Here is a 15657-nt window from a genome sequence, read left to right as displayed (position 1 = left end):
CCCCACCCTGCCCCTGCCCATCTGGGCCACCCGGGGTTGGTTTGCTCTCTTTTCATAAAGTCTCTGTGAGGTGAGACGCTGTGTGCACAGTGCCCAGTCAGGCACTGGAAAGTCCTGACACACGGTGGGTACCTGGAAAGTAGAAGCCCCGCCAGCCTCCTGCCATTTCCTCAGGAGCTCGCAGCTCCTGAGAGCCCCTGAACCCAGCCAGCCTTCCAGCCCCTTGGCGACATCTCAGCTCTAATGACTTTGAGTGCTGAGCTGCTCGCCCTGGGAATTTATGGAAACCATGCACGGAAGCGTCACCTGGAGACACGTAAATATTGTAGGACTGGAGGTTGGGCTGTGTCAGCACTATTGGGAGCAGTATCACTCACCTGAAACTGACTGTGTGGGCGCCTGCAGCGGGTGGATAGGGGGCTGCAGGGAGGGGCGCTGTGGGTGGGGGCAGGACACACGGGTTCGTCTCAGCTCACCTGGGTTCATTCCAGGTCATAGTGTGCCAATGCTCTCCCTGGAATCCTCACCGTGCCCAAGAGGCATTTCTCTTTTTGTCCCCGTGTACAGATGACAGAGGAGACTGAGTCACTGGGTAGTGGGGATCTGGGAGCTGGAGGAGGCAGACCCAACCCCTCCCCTCTGCCTGCTAGCATTTTCTGTTTTTTTAATTACTTTGACTTTTCTCCCATAACTTTTTTTTTTTTTTGGAGATGGAGTTTCACTCTGTTGTCACTCAGGCTGGATTGCAGTGGCACGATCTCGGCTCCCTGCAATTTCTGCCTCCCGGGTTCAGGCGATTCTCCTGCCTCAGCCTCCCAAGTAGCTGGGATTGCAAGTGCCCACCACCGCGCCCAGATAAGTTTTATAATTTTAGTAGAGACATGTTGGCCAGGCTAGTCTTGAACTGCTGACCTCAAGTGATCCACCCACCTCAGCCTCCCAAAGTGCTGGGATTACAAACGTGAGCCACTACGCGAGGTCCCCCATAACTTTTTACTTTGAAAAATTTCAAACTGCAGGAAAGGTGAGAGAATAATACATTACACAGATATTCTTTACCCAGTGAACTGTTAACATGTTGCTACAATCTTCCCCCATAATGCACAGAGACATACACTCACTTTTAAAAAAGTCAGTTGCAGGCATCATTACCCTTTACTCCTAAATACTTCTTGTCTCTCCCACATAATTGCATGGCATATCACACCCAGGAATTTAGGTCAGTGCAGTGATGCTATCTAAATACTGTCCAGGTGCAGATTTTCCCAGTTGTCCCCAAAATATCTGTCAGAGCTACTCCCGCAAATGCTATCCAGGATCCAGCCTGAAATCACATGCAGCCTTTGGTATTCTTGTCTCTTAAGTCTCCTTCTAATCTAGAATAATCCCTTTGCTTTTTTGTTTTCTTCATGATATTGACTTTGTTGAGAAGTCCAAGCCAGCGTCTCATAGAGGTTCCACAGTCTGGAATTGCCTGGTTATTTCCTTCCGATGAGGTGCCAGCATTTGGCCAGGTGCTGCGGGGCCGGAGGTCCGGGGAGCCCTGCACCTCCCACAATAGTCCTCGGGGAGGAAGAAGAGCAGCTGGCCCCATCCTGATCACTTGGTTAGGGTAGCATCGGCCGGATCTCTCAGTCTAAAGATGCTGTTTTCCCTCAGTGATTACTCAGTCACCTTTGGGTGATTCTTGGAGACTGTGTGAATATCCTGTTCCTCCACAAACTTTTCCCCTGGGGCTTTGTCATCCACGGGTCATCCTTGGTGATTGCCAATTCACCATTGTTTAATTCTGCCATGCCTTCGGCATTGACTAGTTGTCACTAGTTACGGAGATTTCCCTGACCCCACTCCACACTCTGCCCTTACTATCACTACAAATTCCTAGATTTAAAAAAAAAAAAAAATCCAGCATGCTCTAATCAGGACCATCATTATTATTTTTGATGTCATATTTTCTCATGGGGGTCCCCGTGGGGACCCCTTCGTGCTGGCTCCTAGGTCCTTTGGACACATCCCCATCATTCTTTGAGCCCTTCCTTGCTTTTCAGCTGTGAGAAGTTCTAGGTATTTCTCCACGGTGCCCTGACTAGAGTCATTGCCTTCAGGCTCTTTCAGTGGACAGGGCCAGGGAAGAACTCTGGAGTTAGAGTTCGTTTTGATATCTCTAATTTAGATTTGAGATCCTGGAGTCTACCCCCATCTCTGCCATTCCACACTGGACTCTCTTCTATCTATACAAACCCTGGTTCCCAATAACATCCGTGTATCTCAGTCCCACTGCATAGGCTCAGAATCACTGTGCCTGCCCCACCACCTCCAAGCCTGCCAAGGAAGTTCAGGTTTCCCTTGCAGATCATTTTGTCCTCCAGCAGGGACCAGGGGTGTACAGTTGGAATGCTGTGATCTTGAGCTACTTCAATGGATTCTTTTCTACGTGGGTGTGACTGTGTTCCAATAAAGCTTCATTTACCAAAACTGGTGCAGGCTGGTTGTAGCCTGAGGGGCATTGTTTGCAGACGGCTGCTCTAGTATATAATCCTAGCTGCTCTAGTATATAATCCTAACAGCACGGTTTCTGGTGCAGGGTGAGCACTCACCCAGTAAATAGCTGTGCCTGGATCATGGAGGCTGAGGGGGCAGGAAGCACTGGGCAGGTGGCCTTTTTCAGGGATGAAGGGGATAGAGGCCTCTTAGAGAGTAGGACAGCCCCTCACCGCACCAACCCACACGCCTGGACCTCCCAGACCAGCCAAGGATGAGGGACAGGTCTGGAGGTGCGTGGCCTGGGATCGGTGTGCTGGGTGAGCAGGGTTTCACCCTTTCCTGGCTGGGAGGAGAGCAGAGTTTGATGAGCTGACAGCCTCCTCTGACAATGAATTCTGAGCTCTCTCAGGGTACGTGGATACCTTGTATTTGGAAAATGAAATGAACTGCATGGCCTGCCAGCAGCAAGATCAGTGGGCAGCAAGGGCTTCCCCCATGCTCTCACCCAGGTGATCACTGCCCCCTGCTCTCACCCGGGTGCCACGCTTAGTCCCTCAGCCCCCTCTGGGACCTGTGATGCTGGCACGTCTCTCTGGCTCCACCTACTCCCTGCCCTGTGGGCCCAGGAGGCTCAGGCAGGACTCCAGGCTCCTGGCATGAGGAGGGGACCCAGGAGCCCAGAGGTAACTGAGACATGCCGGACTGGGGCTGGGGCTGGAGATGCTGTGCTGTTCTTCCTATTCATTCCTGCCCTTTCCCCCGCCCGCCTCCCCCCTCTGGGCTCGGCAGGTTTGCACAAGCCTTCTGCAAAGCCCTCTGGGCCTGGAGACAGACTTGTTATGCCACTGGAGAAATGAGCCTGGATTTCCACCACCGACTTCTCTTTTAATTAGATTCTGACAGCAGCACACAGGGTTGGCTGGCTGCAGATTCAGGTGCAGCTTTCCTTGGTCCCAGGCCTCTGGGTTTCAGTGCGCTTGGCTTTTTCGGAGGCAGGAAGTACTTCTGACCTTTCTTCGGGAGTCGAGAGGGAGGCTGGCTGCATGCGTGTGACCGTGCAGATACCTCTCCCAGTGTGTGCATGTTTGTGCATCCGTGAGCAAGGAGGTGCATGCCGTGTTTTGGAAAAGCCTGCAGACAAAGCATGTCGGATCTCACTGACTGTCCTGCTGCCCCCTCCATTCGCCCCGCCGCTCGCTGACAGGTGCTGACAGGGTCCCCTTGGCCTCACTGTCCTCATCTGTGATTGGGGCTGATGCTGCCTCAGCTGGCTTTTCCCAGCAAGCCCTCGTGGGAGGTTTCCTTCCTCCTGGATTCCTCCTACAGGCTGGTTCGGCAAAACAAAGCTATTCTGCGTATTTCCTTGAAGGAGCGTACATCTCAGGACGAGAGAACTGAAAGCCAGGACTGCCGGGGTAGTGGGCAGCAGATATGGGCGGAAGGCTAGAGAGATGGGGACATGGTCTCTCCCCCACACGGCATGGACTACTGAACCTGACTTTGTGCAGGCTGTGAAGAGGCGTGGCCTCCTCCCAAAAGTCAGAGGCTCTGAGCCTCCTGCACCTGGTCCTTCTCTGAGGGCAGGGAGTGGGTGGCTAAGAAAAGAGGAAGAGAGCCCCGATACCTCCGGAGCCCTTAGCCTGAGTCCCCAGTCTGAGAGAGGAGACAGTTCGCTTCCTCTGAGCATGCCCAGCTTGATACAAGATTCTGTCATTTCTCCTGGGGTCCCCACCCAATGGAGACACTGCGCTTCTGCCTTCGGTGAACTTTCGGTCTGAGGAAACTACAGCGTCTGCTCTGGGGCGTCCCCCTGGCCGGGGGTGGGCTGTGCAGTAGAACCCCCCCTCTCCAAGAGCAGCCTGACCCTGGGGAGAGGAACCACACTGCTGTCTCTTCTCCCCTCCCCTCCCCTCTTCTGGGGAGCCTGCCTTTCCTGCCCCCCCTGCCATCCTTGCTACTCGCAGCTCAGCCATCAGGGACTGGCTCAGAAAAAGCAATTTCCTTGGACAGCTCACAGTCTTGCCCTCCTGGTCCCCACACTCTGATCAGGAATGAGCCCAGAGCTCATTGGCTCAGCTCCTCACGGAGACCCCTGCCCCTCACAAGCTTCCTTAACTCAGTGGGAAACCGCTTAGTGATTTCAGCTGGGAAAGAGCTGGGGCCATCCTCCAGGGCAAAAGAAGCTGAGTCCTGTTCCTCCCGCTCCACTTGCTAAGCCCACACGAGGTCTTCGGGGGCTGAACCAAGAAGCCAGCCTTCCCCGCACTGTTGTCAGATTGAACTTCTTTAAAAGTAAAACTGACCCTGCTACTTACCAGCTCAACCCCCCGCAGTGGGCAAATAAAATCTAAACTTTTCCCCATGGACTCCAAGGTAGCCTGGTGCAATCTGGCCCTACCTGCTCTGGCCAGTCCCATTGCTGTGGCCCCCACCATGGGTCCTTCTGCTTCTCATTCCTGCCCCCGGGGCCTTTGCACTGCTGTGCCCTCTGCCTGGAATGCTCTTCTCCCTCCTCCCAATCATCGCAGGGATAGTTCCTCCACATCATTCAGGTCTCTCACTAAATGTCACCTCCTACAGAGACCCTCCCTGACCCCAGTCAATGGCTCTCAGTATGTTTTCTGTGCAGTGCTTCTTACTATCTGATGTAATCTTTCTTTGTTTTAATTGCCTCCTGTCCTGGGAACGTTTGCCCCACAAGAGTGGGTCTTGCAGTCATCACGAGGCTTCCAGCATCTAGACCCATACCAGGCACATAGTAGGGACTCAGAACATCTGCTGAATAAATGAGACCCTACTAGGCACCGGGCCTGTGCCAAGCTCTCCTCACCCAGGTCCCTGTAATCCTCATAGCAGCCTGCACTTACAACTGAAGACACTGAGGCCTGGGCCTGTGAAGCTGCCGAGGAAGTCAGATTTAATAGCAGGTTAGATCCCAAATAAATGCCCCATCCAGGATCCTCCTGCAGTCTTGGGCACCCAGGACAAATTCTTTACGGAAAAAGGAGAAAAGCCAGAAAACTGGAAAAGAGGAAACGTACCCCATCCTGCTCCTGGAATAATCCTCAGGGTGCAGCTCTCCCTGCCTGTCCCTCTTCTCCCCCAGCTTTGGGTGTGGGTTTTTTTTTTTTTTTTTAATTTCATTTTCTGTAGCATTCACATTTTCTGTGTCCGTCATGCAGTGTCTGTAAGCACGAGTTTAAATGCAGGGAGGACGGTACAGAGCTGGATACACAGTTACCTGGCTGTCCCCAAGGCTTGGGCATTTAGGTTGTTTCTAGTCTGGTGTGCCTGAGTTAGTGACATCTGAGTGTTGTAGATGGAATTGAAATGTCCATCCATTCATTTTTTGACCACATTTTACTGTGCTGGGCCCTGTGTCAAGCAGGGGACGGACACTAAAGGGCGTGAGGCTCAGGCTCTGTCCTTGGAGTCCACAGTCTTATGTGGGAAGTAGCCAAGCACAGCCACAGAATGGTGTAGGTATTCCAGGCTAGACAGCAGAGCGCACCATTCAGAAGGAAGTGGCTGGTCCTTGGCGGGGTGGGGCCTGCCTCCTGGACTGAGGACGCCACCCTGAAGTGGAGTCTTCAGATGTTGAAGGAGGACAGTTGGGGAGGAGCGGTGCGTACTGTGCGCAAGTCATGGTGAGAGCAGAGGTGCGGCTGTGTGGTGCGTCCTGAGCATTGGCTGGCCTGACACATAGGGAGCCCACAAGGAAGGGCAGGAGTGGAGGCAGCACTGGGGCCCTGAATGCTGAGCTAAGGAACTTGGGCTTTCTCCTGCAGTGGAGGGGAAGCCTAATCATTTGTATCTTCTTTTTTAAAAAAGTTTTTGGGGCCGGGCGTGGTGGCTCAAGCCTGTAATCCCAGCACTTTGGGAGGCCGAGACGGGTGGATCACGAGGTCAGGAGATCGAGACCATCCTGGCTAACCCGGTGAAACCCCATCTCTACTAAAAAATACAAAAAACTAGCTGGGCAAGGTGGCAGGCGCCTGTAGTCCCAACTACTCGGGAGGCTGAGGCAGGAGAATGGCGTAAACCCGGGAGGCGGAGCTTGCAGTGAGCTGAGATCCGGCCACTGCACTCTAGCCTGGGCGACAGAGCAAAACTCCGTCTCAAAAAAAAAAAAAAAGGTTTTGTTTGTTTTAAGATCAAAATTGTACATACATTTGCAAGAAAACAAAACAAAACAAAACAAAACAAAAAGCATGGAGTGGTTTATCCTGAAAGGCTTGTCCACCATCCCTATCTCAGTCCTGCTTTTTGGAAGAGAATGCTTTTCACCTGTTCTGTTTTTAATCCACCTGGCACTTTCCTCAGGACCCAAACTTGTTCACTCTGCTGCTTCCTGATGTACCAATTTTGGGACATTACCTGTTGTCTCCTCGCTGTGAAAGATGAGGATTTGGCCCATATTACCCCCATTCCTTACCTGGTCATTCCGTCAGTTGCCTTTGTCACTTTAAATCATTTATGTAAACCACAACTTCTTCTTTCATGATTTTCGGCTCCATCTTTCCCTTTAGTAAGGTAAAGCTCTGAGGGGTGGCTAGACCGTGCCTAGTCCTATTGGCTTGTGAGTGAGCATGTGCGTGTCTTTCCTGCTCCTCACTCGGTGATATCATGTTGGTAGTTTGCAACTGGCCACGTTAGAATGTTTACACCATGGAAATTGGCAAACCCTGCAAAGCAGGATTCCCTGACAGTTGTTAAACTTTGGTCAACACAGCACCACTGGGCTTCTAAGGTTCCTTTCCAGCCCGGAGTAGCTTGTGCTTTTGAAGAATGTGAGAATGGCTGGCCCAGGGGTGGGGCCTTGTAGGGAGGCTCAGCTGGCAGACCCAGCCAGCACCGACACCCCTCCCTTTGTGCCACAGCAAAGCTTCGAGGCACACCAGGATGAGGCAGTGAGCGTGACACACATGGTGAAGGCGGGCAGCGGCGTCTGGATGGCCTTCTCCTCCGGCACCTCCATCCGCCTCTTCCACACCGAGACCCTGGAGCATCTGCAAGAGATCAACATTGCCACCAGGACCACCTTCCTCCTGCCAGGTAAGGCTGCCGCGGGAAGGGCGGGAGGTGACAGTCACAGAGCACCTTCCACGGCCAGGTAGCGGCGTGACCTGGGCAGCCCATCCCATTTTCGCTCGTCAGCCCTGAAAACTGGGGCTTTAAGGCAGGGCACTCCCCAGGAAGTGGTGGAGTTGGGATTCACGCCTAGGACTGTCATCTCAAAGCCCCTGCCTGTCACTGTGTCCAGCTACCGCCTCACAGCACCCTGGGGTGCTCAGGAAGTGGCCCCCAGTTGTGGGCCCTCCAAAGTCAGGCAGCTGCTAAGGAAAGGCCAAGCTGGGCAGGAACCCAGGTCTTTCTGTTCTGCCCCACTCCCCAGGTTGACCAAACACCCAATTCTGCCTCAAATTCCCTGCAGGATGAGGTGATGGGAAAGTGAGAAAGCCAACGGGTGGTCTCTGTCCTTGGAGGTTTTTCTAAGAAAGGCAAATGTCCCTCTTGGCCTTCTGGTCTGTGGGTTTGGATGGCATCTGCTATGGCTGGGGCCCCTCCTGCATAGCTGTGTGTAGATGAAGTGGAAATGGCAGCGAACGATTAAGGCTGGAGCTCACCTAATGCCCCCAAGGCCTCCATGGAGTTGGCTCTCAGCCCTTCCTTACCACCTGCTGCTCAAGATGCAGGCGCCATGCCCATCCTCACCCCAGCTGGCTTCAGAGCAGCCTACGGGGCCAGCAGGCATCAGTTAACCTTGCTTCCTTCCTTAGCCCAGCTTCCCCCAGAGAGACTGAGCTGAGGCCAGTGTGGGAGGGTGCAGTGGCTCTGTCTTGTCCCAGTGCCCCAGGCAGTGCTGGGTTCAGCAGCTGGGAGAGCCAAAGGGCCCTCAGGCCAGGGAAACACAGCTCTTGTGGCAGGCAGGGGCCTGGAGCTGATTGTCACAGGACCTGGCAGATGGGCCATGGCAGAGGCTGGGAGCAGCTGTATGCCCAGCAGGGTTGAGTGTTCTGTCTTCTGAGGCCATACCAAGGGCAGTCACGTTAGCCAGCACTCCAGGAGCCTTGGGGACCTCTACCTACCCCAGGCGCCTGGTCCCTAACTCCCTCCTGAGGGCCTAGAAATCAGCCTGTTTTCTGCTTCCTCTTAGCCAGTCATGATGGTCCTTGAGTCTGAACTGGTCACACGGGGATAGTGGTTACTAACAACACAGTCCATGGCAGTCACAACGGTGTAATAACTGCCACCCTGCCCAGGCCTGAGGTGATGAGGCCGCAGGTGCTTAGGTACAGGATCTCATGTCACCCTAACCCTGTGAGCTAGGGATCGCCCCCACGTTCCAGATGCAGACACTGAGATTGGTTCAGCAGGCCAGGCGTCTTGCCCATGGTCATGCAGTGGACCAGAGGCAGGACCACAAGTCACATGAGACTAGACTCAGTCCAGCGTCCTAGTGTGTGTAATGGGGAAAGAGAGTTGGCTTGAGGCCTGGCTTGGCCATCGCGTAGTATCAGACAAGTCCCTTCATCTCCCGGAGCCCCTCATCCCTCTGTAAGATGGGATGTAGTTCCCAGCTCCGGGACTGTTATGAGGATAAATGCTGCCCGTGCTGGGAAGGTGGCTGTCTTGGGCCGGCAGGGTGGCAGGTGCCCGATGAGACTGAACCCTTCACTCATGTTCTCCTGGGGTGTGCGAGAGGCTTGGTGGGACCTGTGTTTGGGTTGCCTCCTTCCCCCTCCCTCTCTCCATTCCTCCCTCTGTCTCTTCTTTCCTCCTTCCCTCCTTCCTCGTTTTCTTGTTTCATAGTATTTAGCCATTATACAAGTTCAATCCATTTTAAGTACGATAAAAATGTCTCTGTATCACAGAACTATCTCCACATTTCCTCTGATAGCTAAATTATTTCAAGTTAGTGGAACAATGAAGAAATGGATAATCTTACGGGCTTTTAAAAATCTTTGGAATCTCATCTTGTCAGCGCAGAGGAGAGTGAGAGAGAGTGAAGCTCATCAAGTGGTGGGAGGCAGGATGTGTGGACAGACCCAGCTGCAGTGAGAACAGCCCCTCCTGCCTGTACAACCCTGACCTCACTGTGTTTCACACGCACCTTCACGTCTGTTTTCTTTACTCACTCTTTGCCTTTAAGGAAGGAAGGCCATTCGTTGTTATGATGATTTGAGGGCCGGGTAAGCTGGGGCTTGGGAGGTGAAATGACTGGTCTGCCATCGCAGTGCTGATACGGACAGAGCCAGGAGCAGCCTCACGGGCTCTCGTTAGAGCTTCCTCACACTTACTGTGTAGGCTTGGGCGGTTTTGTTCCTGTCCTGGGCCTCAGTTTCTCCATTCATACAACGAAGGGCTGAGATTTGAGTCAGCTTGGCCATGCTGGGTGGGGTACACCAGAGCCTAGAACCAGGATTCCTCCTGGAATCCCTGCTCCCCTGCCTTCCAGCTCTGACTGGCAGCACTCGAAGCACCCGCTTCCCATCCTCGGTCCCCATCCCACAGGGCAGGTGTGGGTGTTGCATGAGACAGAGTGAGGACAGTGCCCACAGACCCCATCTCAAGCCAGCAGCAGTCCATGATGGTGACATTTGCCATCATCGTCTTTACTGCATCCCCACCCTGCATCTCTTACGAGGACTCCTTGCCCCTCCTAAGACCCTCCAGGTCAGTGTGCCATTCCTGTCGCATCAGCTGCATCAGAGCAGACAGAGGTGACCCCTCTCTTGCCAGACCTCCCTGAGGCTGAACCCTGGAGAGGGCTGGGTATAGGCTGAGGTTCCAGAGTGTAGGGTTTCCCGAGGGTTCCCTCCTTCCCTCAGGCCTGAACTTTCCTAATCAGCAACCCTGGGGAGCTGCCAGACCAGGTCCTCCTGACCCCTCATATCTGAGACTGGCTCCCTGAGCCAGAGCCAGCCCCAGCCACCATGCTGGGGACCAGAGCGTGGGGGGCAGCTTCATATCCACCCCATGTTGTGCCTTTGCAGAAGCACAACACAGCAGGATTCTTAAATTCTTTATTAGAGATATTTTAAAAAGGCTTTTAAGTATTTTTTTCCTTCCCCCACACCACCAAATGAAATAATTGCATAATTAGTAATAAATTTGTTCCTCCACTAAGTGTGGATTTTTTTAGGGTGTGTTAAAAATTTATCACGCTTCCTTCCCCTGACCCCTTTCTTCCACTCGAGTACCCGACTGGTATTAATGCATTTTTTAACCTAAACTCCCTCCTCCTTTTAACCAGACAGGTCATTAATAAAATGTTCTCTGAGAGCCTGAGCTTTTTAAAGTTGTATATCTCCAGATAGATGGCTTGGGTGAGTTGAACACTGCTGCATTAAGTCTCTGTGATAAAATATTTATTCACCATTAGAAATTTTTTTTTTTTTTTCTTTCGGACTGTTTGTGAAGTGTCTTGCTCTTTCCTTGAGGTGGAGGGGGAGGGGAAGGCCCCAGAATGAGATCTGCAGATGAAGTCATTTCTCAATTCCGGCATCTCTTTCCGTTTCTTGCTTGCCTTCCTCCCATTTGTCGGTTTCGCCGTCCAGTGGGGGCCGAGAGGATGCAGGGGCATCGGGAAATGGTCTCCTGCCAGTCTCCGTGCCCTGGGGGCCCTGGAGAGGGAGGCGATGAGGCTTGTGGAATGAAAAATTCACTACTGTCCCCTCTCTTGGCTTTATTGTTCTTGTGGGTTTATGGCTCTGATGGAGCTGATCTTAAGACATTAGCGTCCAGATCCTTTTAATAATCGTAAACATTATCCTCATAGCCTCTATTTTTGATTGTATACTATGGGCTAAGAGCTGTGCTCAGTTGTGTGTATATATTGTATGTGTACATATGTGTGTATATATTTAGTATTTCTAATAATTATAAAATTGAGCAAGGGAGGTTTGTAGTACTCACTGATGGATGAGAGAAGTGATTTGTCCAAGTTTTCTCCTTTCCTTCATCCATCCATCTGTCCATCCATCCATCCATTTACTCATTCATTCACAGATACTTCTTGAGAGTCTACCATGAGCCAAGGTACTTGGCCAGGAGTTGGGGAGTTAACCATGAGCACACAGATAAGCCACTGCCCTCACAAAGCTTGTCATAAGTAAACAAACAACAAAATAAGGTCATCACAGGCCTTGACTAGGGCTAAGAAGAGAAGTCAGGTGTTGAGGAAAGGAACTCATGGCCTGAACCTCCCATGTTGGCCAACTCCAGGAGGGCTGGGGGCCTGACCGGAGGCTGCCATCATAGTGAGCCTTCGTTCACTTTTGGAATGGATTCAGGTGTGGGAAACAGTCCCAGCTCCACAGACACCCAGGTACTGTTTGTGAAATAGTCCCTGTTGCCAAGCCTGTAAATCACTAGTGGGCTTTTCTTCCAGCCGGGTTTGTGTTTCCACATTGCATGGGCACTATGAATGTGATTTTTTGAGGTTGCATCATGTTGCCAGACTCGAATCCCACTGCCTGCTCGATAGCTCCACTCAGGTGTCTAATTTATGTCTCAGACCACACATCCAACCAGGAGCTCTGGGCTTCAACCCCCAAACCTGCTCCTTTGCCATCCCGGGCCATGGCACTGCTATGTACCCAGCTGCTCCAGGCAGGGGAGCCTCAGTGCTGTCCTGGGTTCCTTCCTTCGCTCTGCCCCTGCTCCCCTCTCCCAGCAGCTCTGTCGTTCTGCTCCAAACAGGTCTCGAACAGGTTGGGCTCTCCTTGCCTCCCTTCCTGCCTGGGCAGCTGTGGGAGCCCCTGCTGGGCTCCTTGCTCCTCCTATTCCCACCCTCCACAACTGCAGCTAGAACGTTCCACTCAAATCGGGTCATGCCACTCCCCTGCCTAGGCTTTCCGGTAGCTTTTCACTGCAGCCAGAATTAAGAGCCCCAGTCCTGGCCCTGACCCATCCCCTCTTCTGACCATCTGGAGTCCGCCTTCTGTGCCCCAGCTGCACTGACTTCACTCTGCTCGGTGGACTGGCTGAGCTCGTTCCTGTCACAGGGCCTTTGCATGCCCTGTCTCCTGGGCCTCGGGTCAGATCTTGGTGTGGTCACCTCTGCCTTGTTGCCCGGAGTTCGCAGCCTCGCCTCCCCATCCTTCCAGGAAGCAGAGAGAGGCCTGAAGACCCAGGAATCCTCCACTGGCTCTGCCCCATCGCCCTGTTTCAATCCTCTGCCTGGTGTTTACATCCCTTGTTTCTGTTTTTGTTTTCTATATCTCCTCTCTACGCCTCTGTGTCTACTACAGTAGCCATTATTACAATGAAAGAAAATAACACATTCAGTCCCTTGGTGCCACTAGCTATATTTCCAGCGCTCGGAAGCCACATATGGCTGATGGCTGTCAAATTGGACAGCATGGTAGGGAACATGTCCATCATCAAAGAAAGCTCTAGAGTGTCTGCTCCTTATGACAGGACTCTGTGTACATGGTCCCAGCTGTGCCCCCAGCACCAAGTGTGGTGTCTGCCATGCAGTAGGCATCTGGGAGGTAAATGAATTGCTGATGGGATGGCACACTGTGTTAGGCAATGCTGGGTGTACCCTGAGTCAGTAACCTGCCTTTTGGGGTGAGAGAGCCACACCATTTCTCTCCATGCCTACACTGCAGAGGAAGCACATACACCCACATGTATGCAGTTGAAGTGTCACACCCAAGGAGGGAGAGGTGATGGAAGCACTGGGCGGTGGTGAGCTGTAGACCTCAACTCCACCCCACCCTGCACTCACCAGCTGGGGGCCTCTTTGAGCCTTAACATCTGTGCCTGGAAAATGGGGCCAGCATTTGTGTCTTGCGTACGTCTTGGCTGTTGCAAGGCTTCTGTCAGATGAGAGCAGGTATACGAGTGCTTTGGAAACTCCAAAGCTGTATTTTTTCAAGTGTGATCCATGGACCAGAAGCAGCAGAAAGTGGGAACTTCCTGGAATGCAGCTTAAGCCTCTCCCAGAAGGCAGCAGGATTAGGGCAAGAAGGAGACAGCCCTTTAGAAAGGCAGGTGCCCAGTGAAGCCCAAGGAAGTCTGTCAGAGCCGTACACCCTGTGTGTGACGTGGTGGGGGGTCTGTCCCTGAGCTGGCAGCCTATACTCCATGCCTCTTAGCACCCTCAGAGAGCCTTCTGCCCCCTGCACTCCCAGCCTCTCCTTTGTGCCCATTCCCGTTGCTCAGAATTGTTGGCAACGGTGCAGCAGCAGTGATGACAGCAGATAACGCCCATTGTGCCATGTGTGGGCACAGGGTTGTTTTACGTTCATTCATTTAACCCAATGGAGAGTATTTGTGTTCTAAACATCAAAAAGGGACAGTAAAAATATGGTCCTATAGGACTGCCATTGTATACATGGTCTGTTGTTGACCGAAAGGTCATTATGTGACATGTGACTGTATTATCCTTGTCCCCTTTTACAAGTGAGGACACCATGGCCCAGAGGAGTTTAGGATGGGCCCCAGGTCACGTAGCTGGAGAGTGGCGGAGCCAAGGTGTGAGCCCCGCGCCTGGCTCTGGAGCCCTGTTCTCGGCCACTGTGCTGGGCGTGCCCACACCTGGCATCTTCTCTGTCAGGAGCAGGGGACTGCCCCCACGCCCTCCCTGACATTGCCATTCTTGCTAAAATGAAGAGACAGCACTGAGGGGAGAGCTAAAAGGGATGAATCTGGGCTGGCATTGGAAACATGCTGCTTCCCACCAGCCAGTTTTCTGCTTCACTCTTGGGCCCAGGGCCTGCAGGATGTGCTGTGACCTCATCTGAAGAAGCATCCACACAGGCAGGCTCTGAGGGCTGCGGCAGACCCACCTGGATGCCTCTTGAGCCCTACCCGGCCCTTATGCCTTCCATCTGTACCAACACCATTGAGAAGCTTGCACCTCCCCAGTCTTCCCTGGTTTTGCTTGTAGCTGGCCAGCTGGATCCCTGCTTGGGTTGCCCTTGGACAACCCTTTGTGTCAGATGACCTGGCCGCCGTGTATTGAGAGCGCACATAGACCAGGCACTGTGCCTGTGGTGTTCCCCCAATGCATCTGCACGGCAGCCCCACTTTACACAGGAGGAAACTGAGGCTGGTTAGGGGAGTGCCCAGCTGGAGGACCCCACGGCCAGACCCCAGGCAGGTTAGCCCCCAAAGCCCCAGCTCTTACCCACCCCACCGTCCAGCTTCTTGCTGGTTTCAGGGGAGGAGCCCGCTGTGCCATGCCCTCACTTCGTGGTGGCGCCCAGAGCCCATGCCATCTCCCCAGGAGGGCACTGCTCAGCCGCTGTCTCTCTCTGCAGGCCAGAAGCACTTATGTGTCACCAGCCTCCTGATCTGCCAGGGTCTGCTCTGGGTGGGCACTGACCAGGGTGTCATCGTCCTGCTGCCCGTGCCTCGGCTGGAAGGCATCCCTAAGATCACAGGTGAGGCTTTGGGAGCTGATGTTGGCAGGACCTGGTGGTCAGCTGCAGCTGGCCAGTGGGGCTCGGCAGGGAGGGTGTATTATGCCCTCATCGGTATGGGGATGGGGTTCCAGTCTCCAGCTTCCTCTCATCTCAGGTGGCATGGTGGCCAGTAGTACTGAATCGTCCCAGCCCCACAGTCTCCCACCTTTTCGAGTCTCAGTTTCCTAATCTGGCAGATGAACACAAGAGTGGCTTGGGGCCTGGCTGAGACACCTGCCTAATGGCAGGGGCTCCACTGGCCCTTTCTGCTCCTTCCCATAGCAGTTTCAAGATGTCCAGGCTCCAGAGAGAGAAATAACTAAGCGCTTCTGGGGCCAGGCCCAGCCTCCTCGTGGGGTCCCTGTGCAAATGAATGTGTTCGCATAGATCAGATGAAGGTTTGCTCTGATCTCTGCCACTGGGCCCAGGAGAACAAGGACAGGATTAGAGAAGCCCCCAACGCTTGGATGCCTGGAGCCCCGGGGCCCCTTTTGCCTCTGCCCTGAGAATGATGACTGTGGTCTCTTTCAGCAAGGGAGCAGGGCCGATCGGAAGCCCTGGGGGTGGGCCAGCTCCCTGCGCAGACCTTGAGTCTTTCTGCTAAAGAAGAGTTGCTTTGGTAGGGCGCGGTGACTCGCACCTGTAATCCTAGCACTTTGGGAGGCCGAGGCGGGTGGATTTTCTGAGCTCAGGAGTTTGAGACCAGCCTGAGCAATGTAGTGAAACCCCGTCTCTACTTAAAAAAAAAAAAAAA

The 15657-nt window shown here is 53.3% G+C and overlaps 1 protein-coding gene across 1 annotated transcript in view; it reads left to right on the top strand.

The window, feature by feature from the left end:
• Positions 1-15657, top strand: part of ARHGEF10L (Rho guanine nucleotide exchange factor (GEF) 10-like) — a 182431-nt gene that overhangs the window by 164904 nt on the left and 1870 nt on the right. Inside the window, exons 28-29 of the mRNA XM_011934051.1 lie at positions 7365-7539; positions 14760-14882. Of these exons, the coding sequence (XP_011789441.1) occupies positions 7365-7539; positions 14760-14882 (298 nt within the window). The remainder of the gene's footprint in view (positions 1-7364; positions 7540-14759; positions 14883-15657) is intronic.

This window comes from Colobus angolensis, unplaced genomic scaffold (genome assembly GCF_000951035.1).
Source record: "Colobus angolensis palliatus isolate OR3802 unplaced genomic scaffold, Cang.pa_1.0 Scaffold130, whole genome shotgun sequence".
Classification (NCBI taxonomy): domain Eukaryota; kingdom Metazoa; phylum Chordata; class Mammalia; order Primates; family Cercopithecidae; genus Colobus; species Colobus angolensis.
This window is presented reverse-complemented; position numbering and strand designations above follow the sequence as displayed.